The sequence below is a fragment of the Eptatretus burgeri genome, chromosome 13 (genome assembly GCF_056783735.1).
Source record: "Eptatretus burgeri isolate ZD-2024b chromosome 13, Ebu_testis_v1, whole genome shotgun sequence".
Classification (NCBI taxonomy): domain Eukaryota; kingdom Metazoa; phylum Chordata; class Myxini; order Myxiniformes; family Myxinidae; genus Eptatretus; species Eptatretus burgeri.
In genome coordinates, this window is record NC_140973.1 from 33463680 (window position 1) to 33490121 (window position 26442).

General features: G+C 44.4%; 1 protein-coding gene across 2 annotated transcripts in view; it reads right to left on the reverse strand.

The window, feature by feature from the left end:
• Positions 1-26442, reverse strand: part of CENPK (centromere protein K) — a 67268-nt gene that overhangs the window by 3398 nt on the left and 37428 nt on the right. Inside the window, exons 6-11 of one of the 2 annotated variants that reach the window (XM_085851986.1) lie at positions 25981-26053; positions 23896-23942; positions 13496-13578; positions 13310-13405; positions 13086-13224; positions 7634-7722 (exon numbers count right to left, since the gene is read on the reverse strand). In XM_085851986.1, coding sequence (XP_085708112.1) covers positions 7634-7722; positions 13086-13224; positions 13310-13405; positions 13496-13578; positions 23896-23942; positions 25981-26053 — 527 coding nt within the window. The remainder of the gene's footprint in view (positions 1-7633; positions 7723-13085; positions 13225-13309; positions 13406-13495; positions 13579-23895; positions 23943-25980; positions 26054-26442) is intronic. The other variant, XM_085851987.1, reaches the window with a different exon arrangement.

Genomic DNA, 26442 nt, shown 5'->3' on the forward strand with positions numbered 1-26442 from the left:
CTCATCTTGCTGGAGCGTTCGTCTTGCTGGAGCGCCCGTCTCAGGGAGCCTGTCTGGCCGGTCTTGGTCGACGTCGTCCTTGTCCTCCTCACCATGACTGAGAGCTTGAGCGACGCCAGCCCCTACAGGAACCGCAAGGGTCGCCCGCCGGTGTCTGGGTTTGGCTCGCCGCTGGCCGGACCGACCAGCTTGAAGACCGCACGAGACAGACAGGTCCGAGATAGGCCTCAATAAAGAGCATTTGGTCCGGTCATCTTTGGGTGTGTGTGTGCGTGTGTGTCCGTGGGCCCGTCTGCCAAGTAGTAAATCGTATAAGTGCTTTTGCTGTATATACCTTGCATACGTGCTTATTATAATATTCGGTTTAGTTCTGCTTCTTGCGTGCTTCCCTAGTTTCCCCCATTATTGTATAAATAAATCCCATTTGTTCAATGTTTCGGCTCGTTCGTGTCCATTCCTTCATTGGCTGAGCGTGCTGCGTGTTGGAGAAATAGTAAAAGAGGTTACGGCTGTAACAGGATATTCGGGACCAACGGAACTCGGCGATCAAACCGCTCGGATCGCACACGGAACGAGCACGCTGAGCAGCTCATTCCGTACGGGTGCCGTCGAGGGTGTGGAGACTCGGTAAATCGCCATGTGGTCTCTCGGTATTTTGAAAATTGGCGAATAACCCTGTACCACGTGGTCGAAATATTGACCCTTCACGGTCCAAAAAGGGACCCGTACTTGTCCGGAGTTTTCCGAAGAAGTATGATCTGAATTGCGGGCGATCGGTTGAGCCGACTCTGCAGCTCCATCTCGCGGCCGATGCCCGGCCCCACAACAATATCACGTTGTTTCACGATTCGATCAAAGATGGCCGACTGGCGGCCATTTCAGTTGAAAAAAAAAATCCCAATGTTGAAAACGTCCTCAACCATTTCTCGGACATGCATTTACCAATCTTGTTCAAACTTGGTACACAGATAATGAATGATGGCTCACATATGCACATCATTTCTTTGAGATCATTTCCAAGATGGCCGAATGGAGGCCATTTTGTTACTGAAACATGTCCTCAACCATTTCTCAGACATGCATGGTCCAATTGTGTTCAAACTTGGCACAAGCACAGTACATGAAGGCATACATGTACCCCTCACTTTACTTTGCAATCTGATCAAAGATAGCCGATTGGTAGACTGGCAGCCATTTTAGTTGTAAATATATGTGGGCAAGCCCATTAACTCGTGCAGCAAAATTACGAAAACCACGGGGGGCATGCCATTTTATGTCTTGTCTGGCAGTCAAACAAAATTGAAAATCATTCCAAACAGGAAACATTGCTTTTAAGGACATCATAAGGACACAAACAACAGGAATGAACTAATATAACGTGTTAGATAAGGTGGTGTAAAAGACGGTGCAACAACGGCCGTAAACCCCAGGAAAAAGTCATTTTCCTTCTTTTTTATTTTTCTTTTCAACGACCTTCAAAAATATTAATTTAATTTAAATTGAATTATATACTTGAATACTGAAGAACACAAATCACCTTCTTAGTACTTTCATCAACCTTCGGTTTAACAGTACTTGGACAAAATATTTCGCCATTTTACGTTAACTCGACCAATCAAATTTGTCGCTTGCTGTCTTAGCATTGGGGAATATCGTGATTCAGACAAAATGGCGGCTCATAAGAAATCTAGTGTTCGGAAACACAATAAGCAAGAGGTTAAAAGACCCTTCCCATGTCCCATTTTCTCAAGACTGCATGGGGTAAGGTGTTCTCTGAACTATCAATTTTATATGGGACTAACAATCAGACCAGAAAAAAATTAAGCTGGTGCTCTACACGGCCGCATCACCATCACAAATGGAGATTACATGCACACGCACAGTTTGCTGACGAGTAGTGTTGGGAATTAATTCAAATGCCGCTCAAAAAATGATCAATAGTAAGCAGCAGCCTCCGACAGGCTGGGGGGTTCACTTTAAAAATTACAATATCAATCAAACAATTTGTTCAATTTGACAGCAAATTAATGGGATGATTTAAATAAGCCATTCGTCATTGTTCAATAATTATCGATGGAAAAATGCATCCCCAGGGAGCTCGTCACATGACAGACATCCGAAGTCGTTTCATCATATCGAAAATGGGACTGACTGCTATTTTCTTTTTTTTTGAATAGATTAAAATGAAATGTGATAAAATGTAATTTTAGAATCGACAAATATTCCCCAGAGGATTATAAGCAACAGGTTTAAAACTGAAAAATGATCGATTCACAATTCAGTAATTTATTAGACCTGTGTATGTAAAATCATGGCTATCGAGGAAAGAAACCCAATCGGGAAACTTGACATGCACGTAGCCAATGTATAAACCTTCCCCATTACATAAATTAGCCGCCAATGCAGTCATTCAACAACAAATGACACAGCTCAGGCTATTGGAGTGGTTCATGGGGGGTGAGTGAGTGCCGTTGCTCCCCAACACGGTGTTCATTGCAGTTTCATTTTAGAGCACCGACAAGGTACTGTCAGACTGGAGAGTTCACAGAGAGACCTCATTTGGGTTACCCAAGCGTTGCCACCTGTCATAAATATCATTATCGTAGCACCCTTACCAGGAGGAACGTTGCAAGTTATTCTGGAGAGATTAAATCGACCGTCAAATTTAGACCCACACAGTTCGAAGCAGACTTCACACTAGTGTTGGGAGGTTCGGAAGACCACTGCTCAGCATCTCTCTAACACAGCAACATATACGGTGGGTGAAACAACATCACAATCGGAAGTGAAATCGCTGGTGCCATCTTCTCTTGACTGATGTGTCGAGATTCGGAAACACTCATACGTCAACGATGAATGTGTGAGAGTCTAGAGATGAGATGAGGAGAGTTTGCCAATTGTGGCACGAAGCAACATGATCAGTTTGGTGTAGGTAGCCTGATCTATGCCATGGACTGGCATTCAAGTTGGCTGAAGAAGTGATCATATCATTTGGAAGGGTGTTATGACTGGCCTCAGATACAGGGATGAGATCATTACACCTGCAGTCATCTCTCTGGCTCAATATAAAGGTTCCAACTTCATATTTCTTGATGACAATGCCCACCCTAACCATGCTCACTGTTAACGCTGCACTTCAAGACTAAAACATCATTCGTATGGACTGGCATGCACCATCTTCGCACGCAAATCTAATCAAACATGCTTGGGACATCCTTGCGAGGAGTGTTTTGTGGTCGAAGAGTTCGCCCACAATCCCTTTACGAAATGTAAGTGACATGGTGGAACATCCCATGAGATGTTAAGGTTTCCACTTCCATAGTTTGTTTCTGGAGTGTACAAGATCAATGTGCTGGTCATCTTCAATGAGAATCTAAACAGGTATGAATGTGACTAACAATACAAGTCTCAAAACATTTGTTGATTTTTTTTTGTGAAGAGTATATCAAGTGTGCCAAAGGGCAGAACTTAGGTCCACCCTCCTTCCTCCCCTCATTCAAACTTTTCAACTTTCCCTTCCTACTCCCGAATCCAATCTTCGCTATCTTTTTTTTTTTTCAGTTCACAACCCCTTTGTTACTTTCCATATGTATACAACCTCAAAAGGAAGAAAAGTAGAGAATAAAGAAGAGAAATAAAATTTCAGGGGGTAGAAATAGATGTGTGCATGGTCAGAGAGGGGTTGGGGAGGGGTAAGAGGGGAGTGGGGGATAGGGGAGCGAGAAGAACGTGGAGAATTGAAAATGGTTTTTTTCTTGTTTTTTTTTGCACAAGTAATATTACAGATAAGCCTGGTGTTGGCTTTGTGGTTAACGTGGCTGGCTTGGGACCTTAAAGTCCTGAGTTCAAACCCCTGTCTACCGTTGAATTAACACCAGGTGCGGTTGACTCAGCCTATCATCCTTCCGAGATCGGTGACATGACGACTAGTGTACTGAGGTAATAACCATTTGGGGTAACATGCGTCAGAGTGGCGACCCATCCAGGACTGTACTCCTTGCCAATGAAACTGCCTCGGCAGCCCAATGCATCTTTACGTCATGAAAGGAATTGTATTATTATTATTAATAAACAAATACCCCATGAATTGAGGGTAATGGAAAAAAATAAAACGTCCTTTTAGGCCCTAGTTATTTTATAACTTGGTTTACACAGTTCTTTAGCTAAAATGTAGGGTCGGTAGGTCGAAATATAAATTTAATTTCAATTTTTAGAAATTATATATTTTTATGATTTGTTTTCAGATGTTCCATGGAAAAGAAAAGGGTAGGTGGGGGGAAAATAAATATAAATCCCGGACCAGGAGGATCTAAGAAAACATTGAAGATGGAAGACCATTCAAATGCAGGATGCCCATGTTGACTATCATCTGATGTGAAAAAAACAATAAAGAATAATTAAAACTTGTTTTTACAATATAGTCTGGCATGTTTTTCTTATAGAAACCTGTTGGATTATCAAACAAATGGCAACAATGCTGAGAAAATTACTGTCCAAGTCGTAGACTGAAAGATCATTGTTGCAGAGCAAGATCTCATACAGGTTTTGTAAAAAATTGTCTGTTTCATTAAAAAACAATGGCTATGAAAACGCATCTTTAAGAAAAATAGGAAAAGCAGTAATGGAACCTAAAACAGTTAAGACCACCAGGAATAACACATCCTGCTGCAATATAAAGCCATTGGCAAAAAATCAATTTGAAAAATAAAAAATAAAGTTCAATATCAAATTGTACATGTAGTCCAATCTTTCAAGTGTTCAACAACAGTTCACTGTCACATCAAGCACATGGGGATACTTCAATGGCGTCAGAACCCAGGCTGCTACACATAGCATTGCCACAGTACATAAAGTTGTTTCTTGCATTTTTTTCTGTCCATTGACCTTCCTCTGGTTTCGCACTTCTGTTTTTTTTTCCCTCTGGCCAAGCAAGCTATACATATCGGCCGCACAATACCATACTCCTGCAAGTTCCTCATTTCATCACTGTCGTCAAGATCTTCATCATCACCACCACATACATGTGACTTTGTTGGTAAACAAACATATGCAGCCAATCAAAAATCAGACACTGCTCATGTGACCCTCAAATTGGCACAACCATGGCAGACACCCAAAACTATATTGTTTAAAAATCCATCATCATACAAAGAATCATTCATCATCCAGTATTGAATCATGCTTTTAAAACAAATATGTCTTTTTACAATATGGAATATAAATATTGTTGCGAATTCGCACCCGCCAGCATGCGAGCGGCCACGTAATTCGAATCGCGGCACGTCGCCCACCGGACGGACAATTCCGTCGTGACCCTCTCGGACTAACGCCGGGAACTAGTCACGGGTGGGCCTTTCCGCCTCACCACGATCGTGCCAATCGGCCCCCCACGTGGGATAGGGTTGTTCGCCAAATTCGACCTACCTAAGTACCCACACGGAGGGTAGACCGGGCGATCGCACCTCGCCGCAGGTCGACTTCGGACACGGGCCACTTTAAGCGACCCGTTCCGTACTATCGGGATAACCGAGCGTTGTTATCGTCAACCTCGACGGTTCCGATTAATTATCGGGCGTATTTAGCCCACGACCAACCCTTTACGTGAAGTAAGATGGAGATTAAAGAAAAGACGAAGCGAAACGGGAAAAACAGGTCAACATAAGGCACATTTATTCCGCGGCAAACGGAAAGCACACATATACAATTGCAACAATTATGCACCAAAAGCAAATGTAAAAGAAACACAACAATTATGCACCAAAAGCAATTGCAACAAAAGAAACAATGCAGATCTACTACCGACTATGCGAGCACACGGCAACACTTACACAGTTTTACTTTACAGATGGCGCCGACAACACATATACTCAAAAGCAAAAGAAAAAGGGCCACCCTCTACGACAAGGGGGCAGACGGGCCTGGGGCCGAGACCGGGCAGAGCCTACCCGTCTTGTGATGAGCCGCAAAATGGCGGCGGCGCCCGACTCCGCGCTCCTCCGCGGGTTTCGCTGGCACTGCCTGGAATGGGGTGGGAACGGGGCCCCCTTTTCGCACTATCTCAGCGCGGGGGGGAGACATGGGGGGGGTTTGATGCTCTGGGGAAAGAGGATAGCTGGCTTGCTTGGGTCCCGCGACGAGCGACTCCACTGCGCCCTCGACCGCGTTCCCGGCTTCTCCTCTCTGCAGCTCCCCGACAGACTCCGAACCCCAACAGACCGACTCTCCTCCAGACCCGTCTTGACTGCTGCTGCCACACTTCGCCGCCGCCACAACTCGCCCGAGCCCGAAACAGAAACTCTCTCCCAATTCGATTCGCCCCGCGCTCGGCGCTTTATAGTGCAGCAGGAGAAACCATATGCAGATTTTTGGATCAGGATGGGCTCGGGGGCGGAGCCACGCTCGCCCATTGGACGGAGGAAAAGTGGGCGTGAATCATTCCTAATCCTCGAATTTGCAGATATATATTCTACTCCGACGCGCCTGGAGGCGGGGCTAAATCGCCCCGCGCTTAATGATTGGACGGATCGGAAGTGGGCATGAATCATTCCTGATCCGACTTCCCCGGAAAGGCCGCTTTTTCACCCGCTGCTCGGCGTGCGCCCTGTACGAGTCCAGGATCGGTGCCCACAAGCGGTGCGGGAATGGCGGCAGAAGGAGGAGAGGTGAAGGTGGTGGAGGGTTTATTGTGGTGGTTTATGGCCATGGCGACGCTTGGAATGGTGGTGATGCGATGTTTGCGAGAGCGAGTTGTGAAGGTAAAGGTCGTGGCTGTTGGCGTTGTTGTTGTTGTGAAGTGGCATTGCGGTTGGTGGTTGTTGTGTGACGGCGGTTGAGACGTGGTTGGTTCAAAATATAGATAGAACAGAAAAACGGCTATCTTAAAGGGTCGCAGCCCGAATGAATGACATTTATTCCCTCTAAACAACGGGTTTGGGGCTAACTACACATGTACTTACAGAGATATCTCACCTACGGGACCTGAATGGTGGTTTGCGAATTTCCTCAACCACAACAATATAATTCATCAAGATTGCAGATAAAGATGACTTTAATCAACCCTAAACGTGCATGGGTGCGTGTGCGCAACAGTGCATGTGTGCATGCACACCTATGCATAGTGCTGGATATGATTTAAAAAAAGGTGTCTATAAGGAGTCAACATGCTCAAAACACACGCCCTCACTCTCACTCACTTCCGGTTCCGGGTTTGGAGTGACGAGAGGTCTCCTTCGGGGCTCCCTGCTGACGTTCTCAAAGTTAAGTTTCCGGTCGTTATTTGTCCCGTTTTAACTGTTTAATTTTCTCACCTACATGTTACTGTGTGTTCCTAGTTCGGTTTTGTTTCAAAAATCGTGCTATTTTGTGAGTATTTTTGTCGACGTTCTTACCTGGTGTTTGAGGCCGAGGCTTGAGGCCTACCGGTTCCACTCGGTTCAATCGTTTTTTTGTTTTTTTTTTCTCCCCATTACCTTCAATTTCTATCCTCCCCATTACCTTCAATTTTCATCCTCCCCATTACCTTCAATTTTCATCCTCCCCACTTTCCAAGCATCCCCCATTCTCCCAACTAATCTCTTTCTTATCTCAAAAAAAAATAAAATAAAATACCCAACAACAACAACAACACGCTCACCTTCTCCCGATTCTGCTTCTTCTTCTTCTTCCTCTTAACTTCATCCTCGTCTTCTTCCTCGATTTTTTTCTACACTTCCATGACCTAATCTGTTGAACTCTCTCAAACATTAATATTAACAACAAAAACGATCTTATAATGCTTCATCTTCCTCTCTCACACATGTGGTACTCTTTACTGCTTCATAATGCACTACTCTTCTGCTATTTTAACAGACTGCTCTCATTTCGAGCTCTCCTTTATTCCTTGCCTAAAAAATCCAACTATTACAGCGCTTCTTCTCTCCATTCTCTGAATTCGCCTTCATTGCATCCATCAAGAATTGTGTTAAATCGCATCTCTGACCTATACTAAAACTTTTAAAACCCACAGTTTGCCATGGATGTTCGCTTTCCATCAACCATTCTTTTTTTACAACTTCAGTGCCAACTCACCCCCTCACCCCTCACTCTCACTCTCAAAGCAACCATCCCACTCTTCTCCCTCCAAGCCTCCCTCTCACCTCTCTCAAAAATTCTCCCCTCACCTTTCTCCCACCTTTCATCCCCCTCACTCATCCTTCTCAAAGTTGCCCCCCCCTCTCATCCACCAAGCTGCCTCCCTCCACTGCCCTCTCAGCTCCATCTCTTCACTCCACCTCCTCAAATCCTCAACTGCCTTCTTGTCTCTTGTCCCCCTCTCCCCCAGCACCACAGAGCCTTTTCTCCTCCTCATTCGGCCCTCTCCCCTCGCTATTCTGCAATTCCCCACACTCTTTCAACAACCCTCCTTACCTCTCCCCCTCGTCCCTTGTCCTACCCTCCCCCTCCCCCTCCACCTCCTGCACCCAAAGCCTCCTCCCCTACCTCTTCATTAAAAGTGTGTACCTCAAATATCCGGGGCCTTCGCTCAAACATTTCAGATCTTTCCATACAGGTTGCCACTGTCAAACCAGACATTATCTGCCTAACAGAAACTTTCCTCTCCCAAAACGTGTCTGACTCCCAAGTATCTCTCCCCGTTACTCCCTCTTACGGTATGACAGACCTGAGCCTCGTCCTGGTGGAGGTGTTGCTCTCTTCATCAAAGACTCTATTCCTCACTCTCCATGCACTGCTCTCACTTTCCCACACCCCCAGGAATACCTCTGGCTTCGGCTTCCCCTCCACTTCCACCTCATGTTTATATGTGTACTGTACCGTCCACCAAACAGTGATGACTCCATTTACACCTCACTATCCGAAAACATGGACCATATTCTATCTTCTCATCCAAACTCTCTCTTCCTCTTATGTAGTGACTTCAATTGTCATCACGCCAGTTGGCGAGGTGTGGGTACCTCTCTTACCTGCCATGGCACCTCAGCAAAAGCTTTCTGCGACTCATTAGGACTGACTCAATTGGTCAACTTCCCGACCCGGATCTCAACCAATGGTACTCCATCTCTTCTGGATATGATTTTGACAAATTTCCCTGACAATATCTGCTGCTCTTCCTTCGCTCCAATTGGTTCTTCTGACCACGTCCTTGTCAAATTGGACATCTCCCTGGCTGTTATCAGAGAACCACCTCACCACCGTCGAGTCTGGCATTTCACTCAAGCCGACTGGCAGGGTCTCCGAGCAGCCATCAAACTTACAGACTGGTCTCCTATCACTACTTTCTCAAACATCAACTCATCCTGGGAATTCTTTCAAAGAAACTTGCTCTCCCTCATGCACAGATTTATCCCCTCTCGTGTTCAGTTGTCCTACCCTTCCTCCCGCCCTTGGTTTACTGAAGCTTGTGGCGAGGCAGTTGTCCTGAAACAACTTGCCTTTGCTTCATGGAAAGCAAACCCAACTGAGGGCAATCTCAGTTCCTTCCACAAAGCTCGGAATAAGTGTGTATCTACCCTCAGGAGAGCCAGAAAACAACATCTTTCTCATCTCAAGTCTGAACTCTCAAACCTCTCTCCCTCCTCAAAATCCTGGTGGCATTTAATCAAATCTGTTTCTGGTGTATGTTCCCCCTCCATCCCCTTCCTTACCTCAAATGGCCGCACTGCTGATACCACACGTGATAAAGCTGAATGTCTAAACTCGGTGTTTGCAGCTAAATCTTGTGTCCTAAACCCATCACTTTCTCTACCCACTTTACCCAGTCGCACCCAACTGTCCCTGGACTCTGTGTCCTTTTCTCCTGACAAGGTGGAGAGCTTGCTTTCAAACCTCGAGTCAGATTCTGCAACCGGTCCAGACGGCATCAGCCCACGTGTCCTCAAAGCCTGCTCTTCTGCTCTTGCTCACCCTCTCTCTGTTCTATTCACCCTCTCATTTGCCGAAGGTCATCTGCCATCTGCTTGGAAATCTGCTAACATCACTGCCCTGCATAAAAAGGTGCAAAAACAGATCCCTGTAACTACAGACCAATCAGCCTTCTCCCAATCATCAGCAAGGTTATGGAATCCATCATCGCTTCAGACATGAAATCCTTCCTCTTCTCCAATGGCTTGATTTCCAATCATTAATTTGGTTTCAGACCAGGTCACTCTACCCTGGATATGCTGCTTCTGCTCTCCCATCAATGGATAGAGGTCCTCAATGCCAGACAGGAAATCCGAGCCGTATCCCTGGACATATCACGTGCTTTTGACACAGTCTGGCACCCTGCACTACTCACCAAACTCTCTTCCCATGGTATTCAAGGCCATCTCCACTCATGGCTCGCAGACTTCCCCTCCTGTTGCAGTCAAGTGTGGCCCTAAATGGAGTTCTTTCATTCCCTCTTCCTGTGCAGGCTGGAGTTCCTCAAGGTAGCGTTCTGGGCCCTGTTCTTTTTCTGGTTTTCATCAATGATCTCTCCGACTCTGGAAAATCCTCCATTTCTCTTTGCCGACGACTCCGCCCTCTGCCGTACCATCCGTCATCCCTCAGACCGGCAAGCAGCAGCTTCTTCGCTCACTGCAGATCTGGATAAAATCACAAACTGGTCCAACACGTGGAACATGTCTTTCAATCCAGACAAATCTCACACTCTCACTATGTCTCTTCGAAAGGACCGTTTAAAAAACCCCCCTATCCACTTTCTAAACAATCCTCTGGAAGAAGTCTTTTCTTTCAAGCTTCTGGGTCTCACCATCTGCCATGACCTTTCCTGGGAAAGTCACATTTCCAACCTCGCCTCAAAAGCCAGTCGCCGACTGGGAATCCTCCGTCGTGCAAAGTCCTTCCTCGGCCCTCTTGAGCTCCTAACCACTTTCAAAGCTTTTGTCCGTAGCCTGATGGAGTACTACTCTCCCCTCTGGGATGGTGCTCCTGCCTCCCACCTTTCTCGGCTTCACGCTGTCGAAACCAGGGCATTTAAGATCATCGGCATCTCCCGCAATGAAGCTGAGTCTTTGGGCCTCTCACTCAATCACCGCAGGTTGGTCGGTGGTCTTTCTGTCTTCTACCGACTCCTCTCCAGTCTTGTCTCCCCCTGCTCTCTCTGCGATTTGTCCCCACATTTCCACAGGGCGCTCAAGGTCCGCCAACAACCCCCTTCTGGTAAAACTACCAAAATCACGAATCACTGCTCTTCTTTCATTCCTCTTTTTTCCAGAGTGACATCTTCACTCTTTCATTCCTCTTTTTTTCCCGCCTTTGGAATAAACTTCCTCACTCTATTCTTTCCCATTCTTCCCTCCAGGCTTTCAAAACAGCTGTTCACCACCACCTCTTATCTTCCCCCATCCAAATCCTCGATCTTTTCTACCCCCGATAATCCATCCAAGCCCACTTCCTTCAATTCCACTGCTTTCCTTCCTGAAAGTCCCTGTAATGTCCATCTTCTCTTCGCCATGTTCCCCGTCCCATCCCCATCCCTCTCCCTTTCACAGTTCACCTAATGTGTCTGTTCCCCACTGTTTTGTCCCTTCCACTCCCACCCCTCTTGTCTCATGCCCCCTTGCTGTGAGTTGTGTGTTAGCTCTTATACGAGCCTCGACAAGGTATACAAAAAAAAATAAAAAAAACTGTCAACCAGAGCCAAACCAGCTCTTACTTTTCAGCGGGCATCTGATCGTACCGTCTCTCCATCCCCATGAGCACATCAAAGGCTGATTTCTGGTCCGTTGAAGGCTGAATATCAGCATCTCTCAGGGAAACTTTGACGTACTTGGCACCAAAATCTTTCAATACGAACAGCGGTGTACAACTTTCGACGGAAACAAAATTGGCACGATCGAGAGTAGCCTGCGAATCATCCCTGCTGCTGTACTGAATTGATGCAATCGTTCGGCCAGAATATTTGTCGTCAATATGTTGCGTGATTAAATCACCAATACAGTCACTCAAATTTATACTGCTGACGTACTTCTTAACAATCACTTTCGCCCCAGAAACCACAGTCAATCTGAACCACCCTGGCCACTGCTCAGACGCCATGACTGAAGACTACTGCACAGTTTGGTTAAAGGGGACTCGGCATTTTGGTGCACGTGCGCGAAATTATATTTTGAAAATAAATTCCGACGTTTACATTTCGGGTTTTGAAACTTTTGCACCTTCGGCGGAAAATTTATAAATATAAAAGGCTAAAAATGTGTTTTATATTTATATTTCATTTTCAGAAAATATACCGTCGGCGGATCTGTAAACCAAGTTATAAAATAACTAAGGCCTTAGTTTGATTTTTTTTTTTCAGAAGCAATTTGAGGTTCTTGATGGAAAATAAATCTACCAGCTTACATTTCCTACCATTGTGGTTGGTCACTACGATTTTACAGACTGGCAGGTTAGCTTAGAGGTATGTGAACTCACTCTTTGACCTACCTTGCCTGCTTTCAAACCTCAACCCAGCTGTAAATTGCCACCCTGGTGTTTCGCATGCAGGGCAATGCATTGTTGTGTGCATAGTCTATCGAATACACATTAAGCCGGATGGCTCATCTGCCAGCACTGGTGGTTGGCAGGTGTTCAAGAACCCACTGTCTTTTTTGAAGAGGAGGCAAGTTAGCGCCAACAGCCTGACCAAACTCCTGCTAAAATTGGAGTAGAGTGGTCTGCGCTTCTCCGATACTCCTTGACACCAGGTTGCACTGCTTGCTAACTCAGAGTGTGATTGCAGTGTTGAGTGTAGCTCCCACACAAAACCAATTCCCACTCCCAGCTGCTCAACTGGCATGTGTGAACGGCAACCGTTACATACTGGCTACGAATTGCTTTCCGATTCACGTCAGAATAGGAAACAGATCAAGGTACACTTACGGATTTTTGTGCAAATTTGGATACCGATTAAATAAAAGCCTAAAAGGGCAGTGTTGTTTTTTTTTAAAAAAAAAATTGTTTTAAATGTTCACTGCAGTTAAATGTTCACTAAAAAGTTCTGCCTTAGAAAAACATTTTTTCTTCCAAATTAGTCAGTTTTCATTCTCATGCTATGATGTAACATTCAGACTTGAATAAAACCATCTCAATGTGGAGCATGGGCATCCTGGTGTTTCACAACCCACCTTTTGATTGGCACTGTATGATGCGACGGAACAAGTTGGTTGTGGGTAGTAATCGGACAAGAACTGCATCAACAATTTCTGCAGCTTGTCACAATACCCCTTGGCTTTGAAAATTTTCTGCTTCATCTCATCTTTGGCCCTAGGATGAAGGAAACAAAAATAATTGAAGAGAATGCCAACAGTTATGTTTGTAAATATTTATCATTTTTTCTGGAAACCTGTACCTCTGATTGGCATCTTTTCCATTGGGCTTGCAAAGTTGTATCTTTTTCTCCAGCACAGTTTGCATTTCCTTGTATTGATCAATCAACCAAGTTTCCCTGGATGACCATAATGACAGAAGGTTATCAAATAACATACTAATTTAAGTTTTTCCAAAAAGAAAAAGAAAAAAAAAATAATGTCCATACCGGTCAACCTTTAACTTCAGCTCTTCGTTTTGTGTCCGAAAAAATGCCAACGTTTCTTCCATCTGCTGAGTGGTCATCTGAATCTAGGACGTACAGGACAAGCAGAGGAAAATAAAGACTATGCATTGTGATGATGCTTTGAACAATCTTGGTTTCACTGTCAAAACTGTCTCGAGTAGAATAGCTCCGATGCTATTATATGGCCTTTATGCAATTCCAAGCTTTGCTCCCAACTATGAAAGAACCTTTTCTCCCAACATTTCCAATTGCAAACTGCTGTGGTCAATAAGGCCTCAACCCCAACATCAAGGTGTGAACAAGTTTGAGCTAGGATCAAAATGCATGTTTGCCATTATCAGAAGCCCAAACCAGAATGATATGGTAGGTTGGAGGAACAAAGATTTTGATTAGATAGAGATGCTCTCCCTTTTGGAGAGCTCAAATGCTATTTTGGGGGAAATTGAGACACTACAATTCTGGCCCAAACTTGTTCAAAACTCACTGGTGGATCCTTTGCGTTAAAAACTGAAAGTTATAGTCACTACTGCCATCATCAGAGACAATACAAGGAAATGTACATTTTTTATGCTCATGTGAACAGGAGGGTGCTGCACGCTCCAACAAAACAGATATCTCACAATTTTTTTTCCTCAATTCAGCAAGATTTCTGCAAGAGTCATATGCCTATTAAGTACGCAAAAATGTTGATATATTTTCAGGCCTGAAAACAATATGCCCAGATATACCCAGGTCTATTCGGTCAGATATCATATACCCACATATATCTCACCAAGTATTATTTTTTTCCAGATAGATGTCAGACCAGGGGCAGAACTATACAGGTGCATCAGCCCCCTATCATTTCAATACAAACTAGAACGGCGCTTGGTAAAGTGCATACCTCTGGCAATATGAACAATTTACATTTTGTATCCCACTGAACGGCCGGATCTGCATCCGAACATGAACCAAAATCTAATCAGCTTGTTATTGTCACACACCAACTCATTCAAGTTTTGTCATAATACATCTACAACTTATTGAAATATGCTATATATCGTTTTTGGACTCATTTCTCTCAATGGTGAAGAATCACTTCCTGCTCATAGGCAGATATGAAAACAACCTCCATCCACCTTCGGTGTCAGAGGGAACAATTTCTTCTGATGTTAAGAAAAGGGAGGGATAGACACACCTGTAAAAGAGAATGAAGCGGTTTCACATGAGTTTTTAAGTCTTATGATGGAAAGGGGCAACCACACAAGCAGAGCAAACAATCTATATACAATTGCTTGCAAAAGTATTCACCCCTACCAATAATGCAACATTTAGATGAACTAGGGGAAAAGTCCATCAAAATGACAGGTGCACAAAACTCAACACAACAGAGGATTACAATACACACAAAGTTGTGGATCAAGACTGATTAAATATTTGCAAGAGGGAATGTGAAACAGGAATGGGTTGGAATGGGATACTAAACATGAACGGGTCTAAATGTAAGGCAGGATTTCTTTGATGTGCTTCAGGTGTAAATGAGAAATGCACAAACGGTGTATAAGCAGAGCCTCGAATGCTCCCGAAATAAAATAAGAAATAACACGGGCGATGTACAATCATAGCCTTGTTTGCTTCCGACATAATAAAACAAATAAAAAACGAAGGCGGTGTGTAGGCACAGAATGCTGGCTTGATCCTCAAAAATAAAAATAACAAGAAGCGAATACTTCGATATCGCGCGGCTGGGGGCAGTAAAATGGTTAAGAATAATGAAACCATTTTGCAGTTATAAAATTTAAATGTAGACATGGTGAATTAGCATGCATGATGGGAAGAGTAATGTTGTGACATTGGACAAATTTCTATTTACAGCCCTCAGATCAAAGGGACGTACGCGGCCATAAGTGTGACAGAAGACACAGGACAGAATAGCCAATTATTTAACAGCGTGATGTCGCCACGCTGTAATAACCACTTCTGTCACCAACAAAAAAAGAGGAAGAAATCACCTCCAAAAGACGTTTTAAAAACACTTGTGGTGAAAAACAATGAAGAACGAGAGTTACAACGCTGTGCATCAACAACTAATGGAACAGGAAGATTATCAAATCCTGCTCAGAAAATTAACTTCCGGCATCACACAGAAAACGATTCAGCACAAAAAACGTCGCTCTTCCACATTAACCCCGCCCACAATTCACCCGGCAATCTCCGCCCACAATCCACCTGGCAATCTCCGCCCACATCACACCCAACAATAAGTGCGACAAAAGACACAGGACAGAATAGCCAATTATATAACAGCGCGATGTCGCCGCGCTGTAAAAAACAAACAAACAAACAAAAAAAACTCAGGTTATGCAATGAAGACAAAACATGGCTATCACATATGTGCATATATAATAAAGTATTTATATAGCTTGGATACATTCCCAATTCCACTGGGCCATGAATGAATTATCCGATAGGCCAGAAGGCTTAAAGCCTGGGATCTACACCAACGATGTGCCTCAGAGCGTCTGTGATGTCGATGGATTACAGCCTTTTGACATTCGATGCTTTTAAATCGCTTTTGGTCTTTTTCACACTGAAGAGTAAACGTATTCGGACATCATGGTAATTGTGAATATAACACTTGTTTAGCGCCATTTCACCTCATGTCCCACGGAACCTATTATTTAATTGTATGGGGTCGGGGGGAGGATGAAGAAATCAGATTTCACTCGAGATTGACAATTAATTAGGATACGAGTTCCGATCGTCAAATATGGAATCAGATTTCGAAAATCAGCTTTGAAAAACACGATTAGATATCTTAACTTAATATAACACACCAATAAAGACATCAAGAAAGGGATGGTGTAAAAAAACTAAGGTTATTAACAAGCCAACCCTACCCATACAGCACCCAGGAGTTCGAGCAGGTGCTCAAGCAGAAGCACGTCAGTCCTCACCACTCATGTGCATCATTATAATACCAGATCACGACGTTTGCAACATAGGAATGAGAAGTAACCCAATGATGATGACGTGGCATTCTGTGGATGACCGGAAGTAGGTCGAGTGATCTACAAAAAAATTAACAATAAAACGGCTGTGTGCACCACCTTGGTTCATTTTGGCTTGATAAAACTTGTGGATCACAAGCAAAACGTTGCCTGAGGCTGACACTGCTCCTGCCGTTTGTTTCAAAATTGGAGAGTAGAGTTCAGTTTTATTTATTGGTTGGCTGTGCCTTCTTTATATTATATAATAATAATAATAATAACATACATTCATATACGCACGCACGCACGCACGCACGCACGCACGCACGCACGCACGCACGCACGCACACACACACACACACACACACACACACACACACACACACACACGTCAAAAAGTATTCGCAATGTATTATTATTTAAATATTATAACGACAATTGAGCATGGACAAGAACATCATTTTTCCACATAGTTCCCCTTCTTTTCAAGACACTCAGTCCATCGGTTCACAAGCTCCTGTATGCCCTTAGAAAAATGTTTTTGTCTGAGTGATGAGCCACACATGCACTGCTTCTTTCACGTGTTGGTTACTGGTAAAGTCGTGGCCTCTTAAAGCATCTTTGAGTGGACCATGCAGGTGAAAGTCTGAAGGGACCAGGTCAGTACTGTAGCAGGATGCTCCAACACCTCAAAGTTAAATTGCCGGAGGGTTTCCACAGTATGGGCAGCAGTGTGTGGATGGGCATTGTTATGCAACAATGCAACACCTTTTGACAGTAGCCCTCGGTGTTTCCATTGAATAGCTGGTTTCAATTGGTCCTAGAGCCTTTCACAACGATGGACAGTTTACTGTTGTGCCCCCCTCTTGATAGTGTTCCAAAACTGGGCCTTGCGAGTCCCAGAAAAGTGTGAACATCACTTTTCCGGCTGATGGTTGACTTTTGAACTTCTTTTTGACTGGTGATGTCAGATGTTTCCACTCCATACTTTGGCGTTTGCTCTCTGGCTCGTAATGGTGGATGCTCCCGGAAGGGTGGGCCGTAGGACCCTGTCCAAAGGTGGACAGCGAGGTGTGTTTCACCAAGGGCCCCTCCCCGTTGAAGGAGGTCAATAAATTCCCGAGCACTCTCCGAGGCGGTGGTAGTTTTTTGGGGGTTGCTACGAAGGGTTGTTACGAAGGTTGTTCGCATGTTTTCGACGGGGTTGTTGTTGAGCGTGCAGTTCTTTTGAAGCGGAGGGTTGAGCAGAAGTTCGTGAAGGCGGCGAACATGTCTCTGGTGGCCCTCTACAAGGAAAGGAAAGAGCGACCCAGACCCCCCTCCGTGGACCCCGCTATTCACTACCCGAGCTCCGCCACGAACTACGAGTCCCACACGTGCGACTGGGGACGAAATCAACGACCTTTGGCAGGTGCCGCATCGCGGAGCACCCCCTTCCTCCGACGGTCAGGTACCCAGCTGGACTCTGACCCCCAGCTCATCTCTCTCCTCGGCTGTGAGGATCCAATAAAGAACTCTGGGTTTATTTTCATTTGTGTGTGTCTGTGTGTGGGCCCATCTTTAAGTAGAACTGAATAAGTGTTTTTGGATCATTGTAAATATTCCTTGCTTGCATATTCATGTTAAGTCTTGCTTTGTGTCTTCATTTACTGTAAATAAATAATCACAGAAATGTTCCCAGTCCGTTTCCGTCCCTTCTTGCATTGGTCCAGCATGGTTCGGATCTGCGCTTAGGCGGGGTTTTATCCCCGGTAATCCGTTCATTCCAGCCGGCACGGCTTTGGCAGTTTCCGCGAGGCTGCACCCGAACCGGAGTTGGTAGTCGGAACTCTACCGCAGTCGGTAGAGTGACCCAGTTCGAGCAAGAAGTGCTGAGGACGTGGTTTCCCCGGTAGTCGAAATCACGTAGTTAATTAGGTAAATTGGTTATAGACAAATAGACCCTACCCTACGCGGTTGAAATACTGGCGACCACGGTTGGTTTAGCGACCCGCCGCATCACGGAATTATCCAGAGAGACGGCCTACAATTCTGGGGAGTCTGGTGGAGACGACATAGCTTTCCCCACCTCGTGGTCGTTCCCGCCACCGACCCCTGGCCCGCAACAATATATTATATATATATATATATATATATATATATATACATATATGCATATATACATATATATATACATATATATATATATATATATATATATATACATATATATATATATATATATATATACATATATATATATATATATATACGTACATTCATACATATACTGAAACGCAAAAGAAACTTACCGCTTGTTTGAAATGTAATAAAATTGTAACAGTTCAAAATAAAACAAACCAACCATTGCTCATTGAAACATTGGCATTTTATTGATGACATGTCAAGTTTTTGACCAAGATACACCATCTCACAAGTTTGTTCTACAGTACAGAACAGCACAGGGTGCAATGTCAGTGCCCTTTCAATAGCGTGTGGCCACCATTGTTTTGGATACAGGCAGTGCATCGTCGGCGCATACTGCCAACCAGTCTTTGGATGGATTGCTGCTGGATTCTGTCCCACTCAGTCCTCAATGTCTGAAGCCATCTGACTTAGGACCATCTGCCTGTCCTGCCTTGCAGTGGTGACTCTTGGCCTCCCTGATCGAGGTCTGTCGTCTGCAGAGTTGTGGAGGGTGTCTCTGTCCACCAGGGCCGATATCGTCTGGTGTGAACAGCCAAGGCGACATGCCACCTCATGGTAGCTCAATCCGCCTTGCAGTATGCCCAAGGCACACTGCCGTTGAGCCCTTGACAATCATGGCATGTTGATTGAAATGCCCATTTTGCACTGGCCTTTTTAAAGCCAATATCAAGACATCACATGCAGCTCATTAAAATCATCCCGTACCCCTTGGCTAATCACTGACAGTCAAAACGGCTGTTCAACAGCTGTGCTATGAAGTGACCATTGAAGGTTCAAGTGACCATCCGTGACTGTTTTGCCTGACAGTGAGGACACTATTGTCCACAAATAAGTTCACACATTTACTACACGCAGTGTTATTGTTGATATTTGAAGGTTTAAAAGGTGGTAAGTTTCTTTTGCGTTTCAGTATATATATATATATATATATATATATATATATATATATATATATATATATATATATATATATATATATATATATATATATATATATATATATATATATATATATATATATGTAATGCAAGTTGCATGATTGTGTCTGAACGGGGAAGGCATTGTATGCACAGCATGCATAATGCTGGATGATACCTCATTTAAGAGTTCTTAGGCCGAGCCAGTGCATGTGGAGGTTTGCAAATAAATATTCACACAATTTAATCAAGTGGCGAGGTTATGCACACGGGTGGTGGTATCTACTCAGTGTTGCTGGATTACACAACAAGCGGAAGGAAAAATACAAACAAACAATATAACCACAAACTATTCATTACATTTTGTCCAATGTTTAAGGACCTTTCCATTGATTTACTTCACCGAGAAACCTTCGCAGTCATTGCAATTAGTGACTATTAATGCTGTTAAAGGGCATTCACAGCAAACTCCCTAAATATACCACACCATTTGGAACAAATTCCCATTACAATAGCCAGGTGGAACCGTGTTAACTGCAAGTTAAATATAAAAGCAAACATGCAATATTCAAATAAGAAAGCACTGTTTGCAGTATTATAAAATAAGGAAGCAGAAACAAAAGATGCATTATAGAGAATTAATGGAAATATACAGCGCTTTATAAACTAATATACAAGGCTGAGTTCATGTCTGTGGGTGGATGTGTTGGTCTGTGGGTGGGTCTTAAGCGCAGTCCATTCTACAGGCCACGCCCTCCCCTCTCTCCACAGTGTCACAAGCACCACCCATTAGCCAGGCCACTCCTTTCCCCCCAGCTTGTCCAGAAATCGCCACCATCTTTTTCGCTCCGCATTACTTTGATTGTTTATAGGTCTCTGATGTACATTTGAAGAGTGAACAACATGTCTTCAATAAATAATCTAATGAAGATACCATTTTGATTCCAACTCCAACGAGGCAACGCATGTTTTGGCCGCAGTGATCGTAGCAGTGGTCTAAAATACACCACCCAATGAAGGTACGTTCATGCTCAAATGCAGAGGAAAGAAAATAGTGATCATCCATTGGGACCGTACTCTGTACAAAGTATTGGTGCTGCCGAAGCAGTCTCCTGGGCTATTTGGCACAATCCTGGATGGGTCGCAACTCCGACGCAGGATACTTGAATGGCTCAATCATCCCAACAAGGAGGAGGAGGAGATTGGCACCATACTCTGGGCAGAGCGTTGGTGCTGCTTAAGCAGTGTCCTTGGTTATTGGGCACAATCCTGGATGGGTCGCCACTCCGACAGTATACCAGCAAGCTGGTACTCATTTTGCCAATCTCGGAAGGATGACAGGCCGAGTCAACCCCACCTAGTATTAATTCAACAGCCAAGCGGGATTTGAACTCGGGACCCTAGCATCCCAAGTCCACCACCCTAACCATTATGCCAACATCAGGCATAAAATAGTGATATTTCATTCAAAAATATTTAAAAAAACTTTTGGTTTTGACCTGACTTTTCAAGGCTTATAAACAAATGGATGGACATGTAATATTATGTGAAGACGATAAACATTAAAATCGGCTTGGTCATGAAATACTGTTGTGGAGCCGGGTGTCAGCGGCGAGCACGACCGCGAGGTAGAGCAGTAGGGTCGGCTCAACCAAACACCCGGAATTTAGATCGTGCTACTCGGAGAACTCCGAAAAGGCACGGGTCTCTTACAGGACCGTGAATCAACAATAATTCGGCCGTGTGGAATAGGGTTAATTGCCAACTTCAATATACCTAGAAGTATCCACGTGGCAAAGCTACCAGGGAATTCACACCCTTGGCAGGCCTCGAGCGGAATGAGCCGTTATTGTGCTCAAACCGTGCGTAACCCGAGCGGATGGTTACCAAGACCCGTCGGTCCAAATGCACAATTTACCGTTTCCAAATTTCAACATGCACCATGTTAAGCCAATGAAAGAAACACAGAAACGAGCTGGAACATTTAACAGGGGATTTATTTATAATGGGGGGGAAGGGAACACACAAAGAGAAGAGTTATCACGACTAAGCAAGGCAAATAATGTACAACAAAAAGCACTTAACAATTCTACTTAGGCAAGACAGGCCCACATACAGACATGCACACTCAAAAGAAATGGACCTCAATGGTCTTTATTCGGCCCTTCGGCTAGAGAGGGAAGGCGAGCTGAGGGTCATGGTCTGGTTGGTACCTCTCCGCCTCGTGCGGTCTTCACCGACCCGCGCTTGTGGAGCTCGGATTCCGTGGAAGGAAACGGGATCCTCAGCTCACTCGCTCCCACACAACCAGCCTCGGTGGGACTCGAACCCACGCCTCCAGAATCCAAGGAGCGACTTGGCCAGCCGCGAACGCCGATTGGCGACCCGAGCACCATGGACACGAACACCAACCAGGACGATCGCCAACTCCAACCAGCACGACCATCGACCAGGAGCCACGAACTCAACCAGCAGGAACCAACCAACTTCTCTCTCTCACGAGCAGCTCGCGACCTTTCTTATCCCTCCCCCTCGCAGGGGTGGAGCGTCTGCTCTAAGGTAACTCGCCTCCTGATTGGACGGTTGCATCGCGCGATTCGCTGGCCGTCCCTCATTGGACAGGCCCATGGTAGGTGGGGCAACTCCCACACTTCTGGGCAGAGTCCTGCTCAGAGGCGTTTGTAGCTACGCCCACCTCCTCACCTCCGGCTACGTGCGTAATGGCGATGGTGCTGAGTGGGAGATGGGGCGGGTGAGACGCCCGCTCCTTGCCGATTGGCCAAAGGGACGCCATGCTCATGTTAAACTCCGCCCACGCACACGCTCGCCAGCGAGCGCGCGAAGAATGCTATGAGCAGAGTGTTGCTGTTGTGAAAGCGAAGATGGGCGTTGTTGTAAGTGATGTAAAAATCCTAACTATCAAAATAACTCTGCAGCGCACGAACATTTAATTCCCATTAGACTAGGGACGGGACCCTAACTAGAAACACGTACTTACCGATATAACTGATCTATAGGACCTGGCTGTTGTGTGCACATGGCTGCCAGATTCGTAACAATACCTGCGTCCGTAATCAATTAGTCGGGAGGCCGGGGAAATTCCTAAGATATATTCATTATGTACATGTACACTTTAAAGAAGTTATGTGCATGCACACTTTCGTACACTCAACGTCACCTATTAGTTTATGTACATTTTAAAACTGAACAAGGTACGTTTTCATTACAAAAAAAATAGTCGTGATTAATATTTGAAGTCTTAAATTAAAAAAAAGTCATTTTGTCGGCGTTTTGTACGTACTGTATGCTGTTGAGATGTCCAGGGGTGGGTTCAGTTATCAAGCAGCTAGCTCATGTCTGCCGAGCCAGGCATTCCTCATCAACAGTTTCTAATGGAGTGCTTGCTTGAGTGCTAAAACCACTCGACGAGTGCTCTACAAGAAACTTGGTAACTGAACACACCCCAGTTTCATTACATGGCGATGAGGATAAACATATATAGAATCACTTATTTCAGCCATATCGATGAATTTATCCCTCAGGGAGTGGGGTGGGAGGAGGCAGGGGAAGGGGTGAGGTGGGATGAGGGATTCACCGTTGCCCAGAAACGCCGGAACCCCCTGCTAGTGTAGTTATACAAGGAGCCGTGTGTACATCCGTGCTTGTTCCGCTCATTGGTTGGGACAGTTCGCCTTACTCCAGCCACAATTTCCATATTTTACCCTCAAGAACCCCTCAGAACTTTAGAATTTACCCTTTCGAACTCTTTCTCTCAAGCAGCACTTTTACTGCAGAGGTTACGCAAGTTTGCTATTTCAAACTATTTTCTCTTAAAAATCGACAGGTTTCTTTCAAGTTGTGATAGCATGACAGGGGAGCAGAGAGCGCTACATGTTGTGCTGTTTAAACGTGGGAATGGCCGTTTGCTTTTATGTGCAGGAGGATGGTAAGAGTAAAGATGGGACAGTTTTGAGAGGGGAGGCTGAGGCTTTGGGTTGGGGGGCAAGGGGGAGAGCAAAGATGGGACAGAGTTTGGAGGGGGCTTTTTTGGTGTGTTATCAAAATTGCATGTGTAAGTTTAATCACAGTGGAAATGCAAGTGTGTGTGTGTGTGTGTGTGTGTGTGTGTGTGTGTGTGTGTGTGTGTGTGTGTGTGTGTGTGTGTGTGTGTGTGTGTGTGTGTGTGTGTGTGTGTGTGTGTGTGTCTAAGGATGGAGGGGGATGCAATTACCCATGGGCAATGTGCTCGTTCATGGAGGGGGGGGGGAGATGGCGAAGGGTACAAAGGCCTATCAAATACATCACCTACCTCTTCTTTCGCCACGACTAGGGCACAGGCTTGAGAGTCTTGCGCTTCTAGAGTGTGACAAAAAGTGAAAGTTACTTGCACATCAATATATTTCAATATGTTGACACGTGTAGGTTAATGGTGAGAGTGTTTGAAATATGTGGATGTGTGGATAATTGGAATGGGATGGGGAAGAGCGTTTGGGGTTAAACTACACTTTTGACTGGTGTTCCAGATTTGCCACACATTGCTGTACAAACGTGAGAGGATGTCTTGGAGTTGGCTCGTACTGCACTCGCATTTGATCCATCTGGATTAGGTTCAATTCTTCATCAGGCGACAAACCGTCATTTCACAGGCATGACACCGAATTGTATCAATTAGTGCGTTCTTCTTTAGAGGGATTCCAAGCCGAGTGTCCTGTCATCTAACATTTGTGGTTGGACATTAAAAGATACTAGCGATACCCGTGCACATGCACGGGATAGCAGTACAACATAGCTGGTAGCAGACGACAGACTGTACACAGGGAATGACAAAAATATGCATTGTGCAAAATGCAAGTGGTACTATGGAACGCCAAGTCTTCCCAAACATTGTCGGCATGTCCGCAAAGTGCCACAGCAATTTCATAGGGATCGTGTGACGGCGAGCCGAGTATTTAGTGTGCAAGCTTGGTATTATAGGAGATCACGTTTTTTTTTATTTTGTTTCTTTTTTAAAGAGGATTTAAAGGTTGATAGTGGAGCTGCCATACACCCTTGGACATATCCAAAAATACATGATATACAACGCAGGACTGTTACATGAGCCAAACAGCCACTGAGCTTGGAGAAAGTGCCATCACTTCCCAGGGCACTTTGGGTACCAGTGACATCACAGAAATGATGAAGCTTTTCTCACCGCACTCAGCAGGGCATTTTCAAAGGAGGAATTTCCTCCTCCCCATGGATGTCAACCAATGGGGATTGTCCATTTAAATGCTGAACCTCATGCAAGGAAGCAGCATGTACCATTTTTTAAGTCTTTGGTCCGACTCCGCCGGGGTTTGAACCACCGACTTCCCAGACGAAGGTTGGACGCTCTCACTATTACACCACTGAGTCTGGTCAATTTTGTTTTTTTTAATTCAACATCAATATGGAGGTTGCCCGTTATGGAGTTTGCCATCAATTACATGCAGGGCAGACGTTAATAGACATTCGTGTACTTTTACAGGAATTACAAGGATATTAGTCGACAATGGCCAACAGATTTGGAATGTGTGAATTGAACCTGGGTTTCCATCACATGCAAGAGGTTCAGATAAAAACACTGAAATGCCAACTGTGAATTTAATTTGACATTGCGATTCAAAAGTACGAGCCTCAGTTTCACCTGCTCTCAGATTCCACAATTTTCTTCCAACTTGATCTTTTCTACTCAAACCCTTTTGTGCCTCCAGGAAAGAAATCCTTCCAACACACAGCTTGCTTATATATGTAAATAAAACATTTACACACAAACACATGGATGATAGATGGCATTCATGAAAACACACCAAATGCACAAATAAACTAGAAGGGCACTCTGAAAAGTGCATACCTCTGCCACAAAATTCCTGATCCAGTAGAACACGTCGGGCCCAATAGATTTTTGGAATACCATGCTGTATTATTTTTCATTTTTAGCCTCATCTCTTCACTTCAAAGTAAAGGTTTTTGGTCACTATATTAATGGTGAAGAATCACTTGTATCCAGATCTTCATCAAAATCAAATCAAATCAAATCAAATCAAATCAAATCAATTCGTCCTCATCCCACACCCAACCTGTCCACCAAGTTTTGTCCGAATCCACCCAAAGCTTTTGGAGATATTGTGCTATATGTCGTTTTAGCGCAATCTCTCATCAATGGTGAAGAATCACTTAAAATGTTCTAATATCCATATCTGGATTCGGATCTTCACCAAAATCTAACCAGTTCATCCTTGTCACGCACGCAACCTGCGTACCAAATTTCATGCGAAGCTGTCTACCACTTTTTGAGATACCCTACACATAAACATACAGGGGTGAAAGCATAACTTCCTTTCACCTTTGGTGACAGGTAACAAAGACAGCATACCAAAGTAAAGATCATCATTCACTTGCATTTCTCCTTCCAGCAGAGACTGCTTTGCTTCTAAGATTTCCAAAAACTGAAAAATCAATTGAGGGTTGGGGTGGGGGGGGGGGAACAAACAAAAAAAAAAAACATTGAAATCAAACAATGCATTCCTGCAATCATGGATTTTAAAATGGCATCAAAACGGATTACACAAGAGCAATAATAAAGGGTTAGGTTTAGGCTGAAAGTATTTTACGTTATTATAAATAAATAAGACTTCCCACTGCAAAAGTCATAAAGACCCCCCCCCCCCACCAGTTTAATGCATTGCTTTTCCTGAGAAAGTGTGGATGGGATTTTATATCTAACTGGTGCAACGACCATTTTAATTTATATCTGGCTACAGGATACTAATATGTATAACACATACAGTGCAGGCATGAGAGCAAGTCTAAAAAAAATTAGCTGAAAAAAACCGAT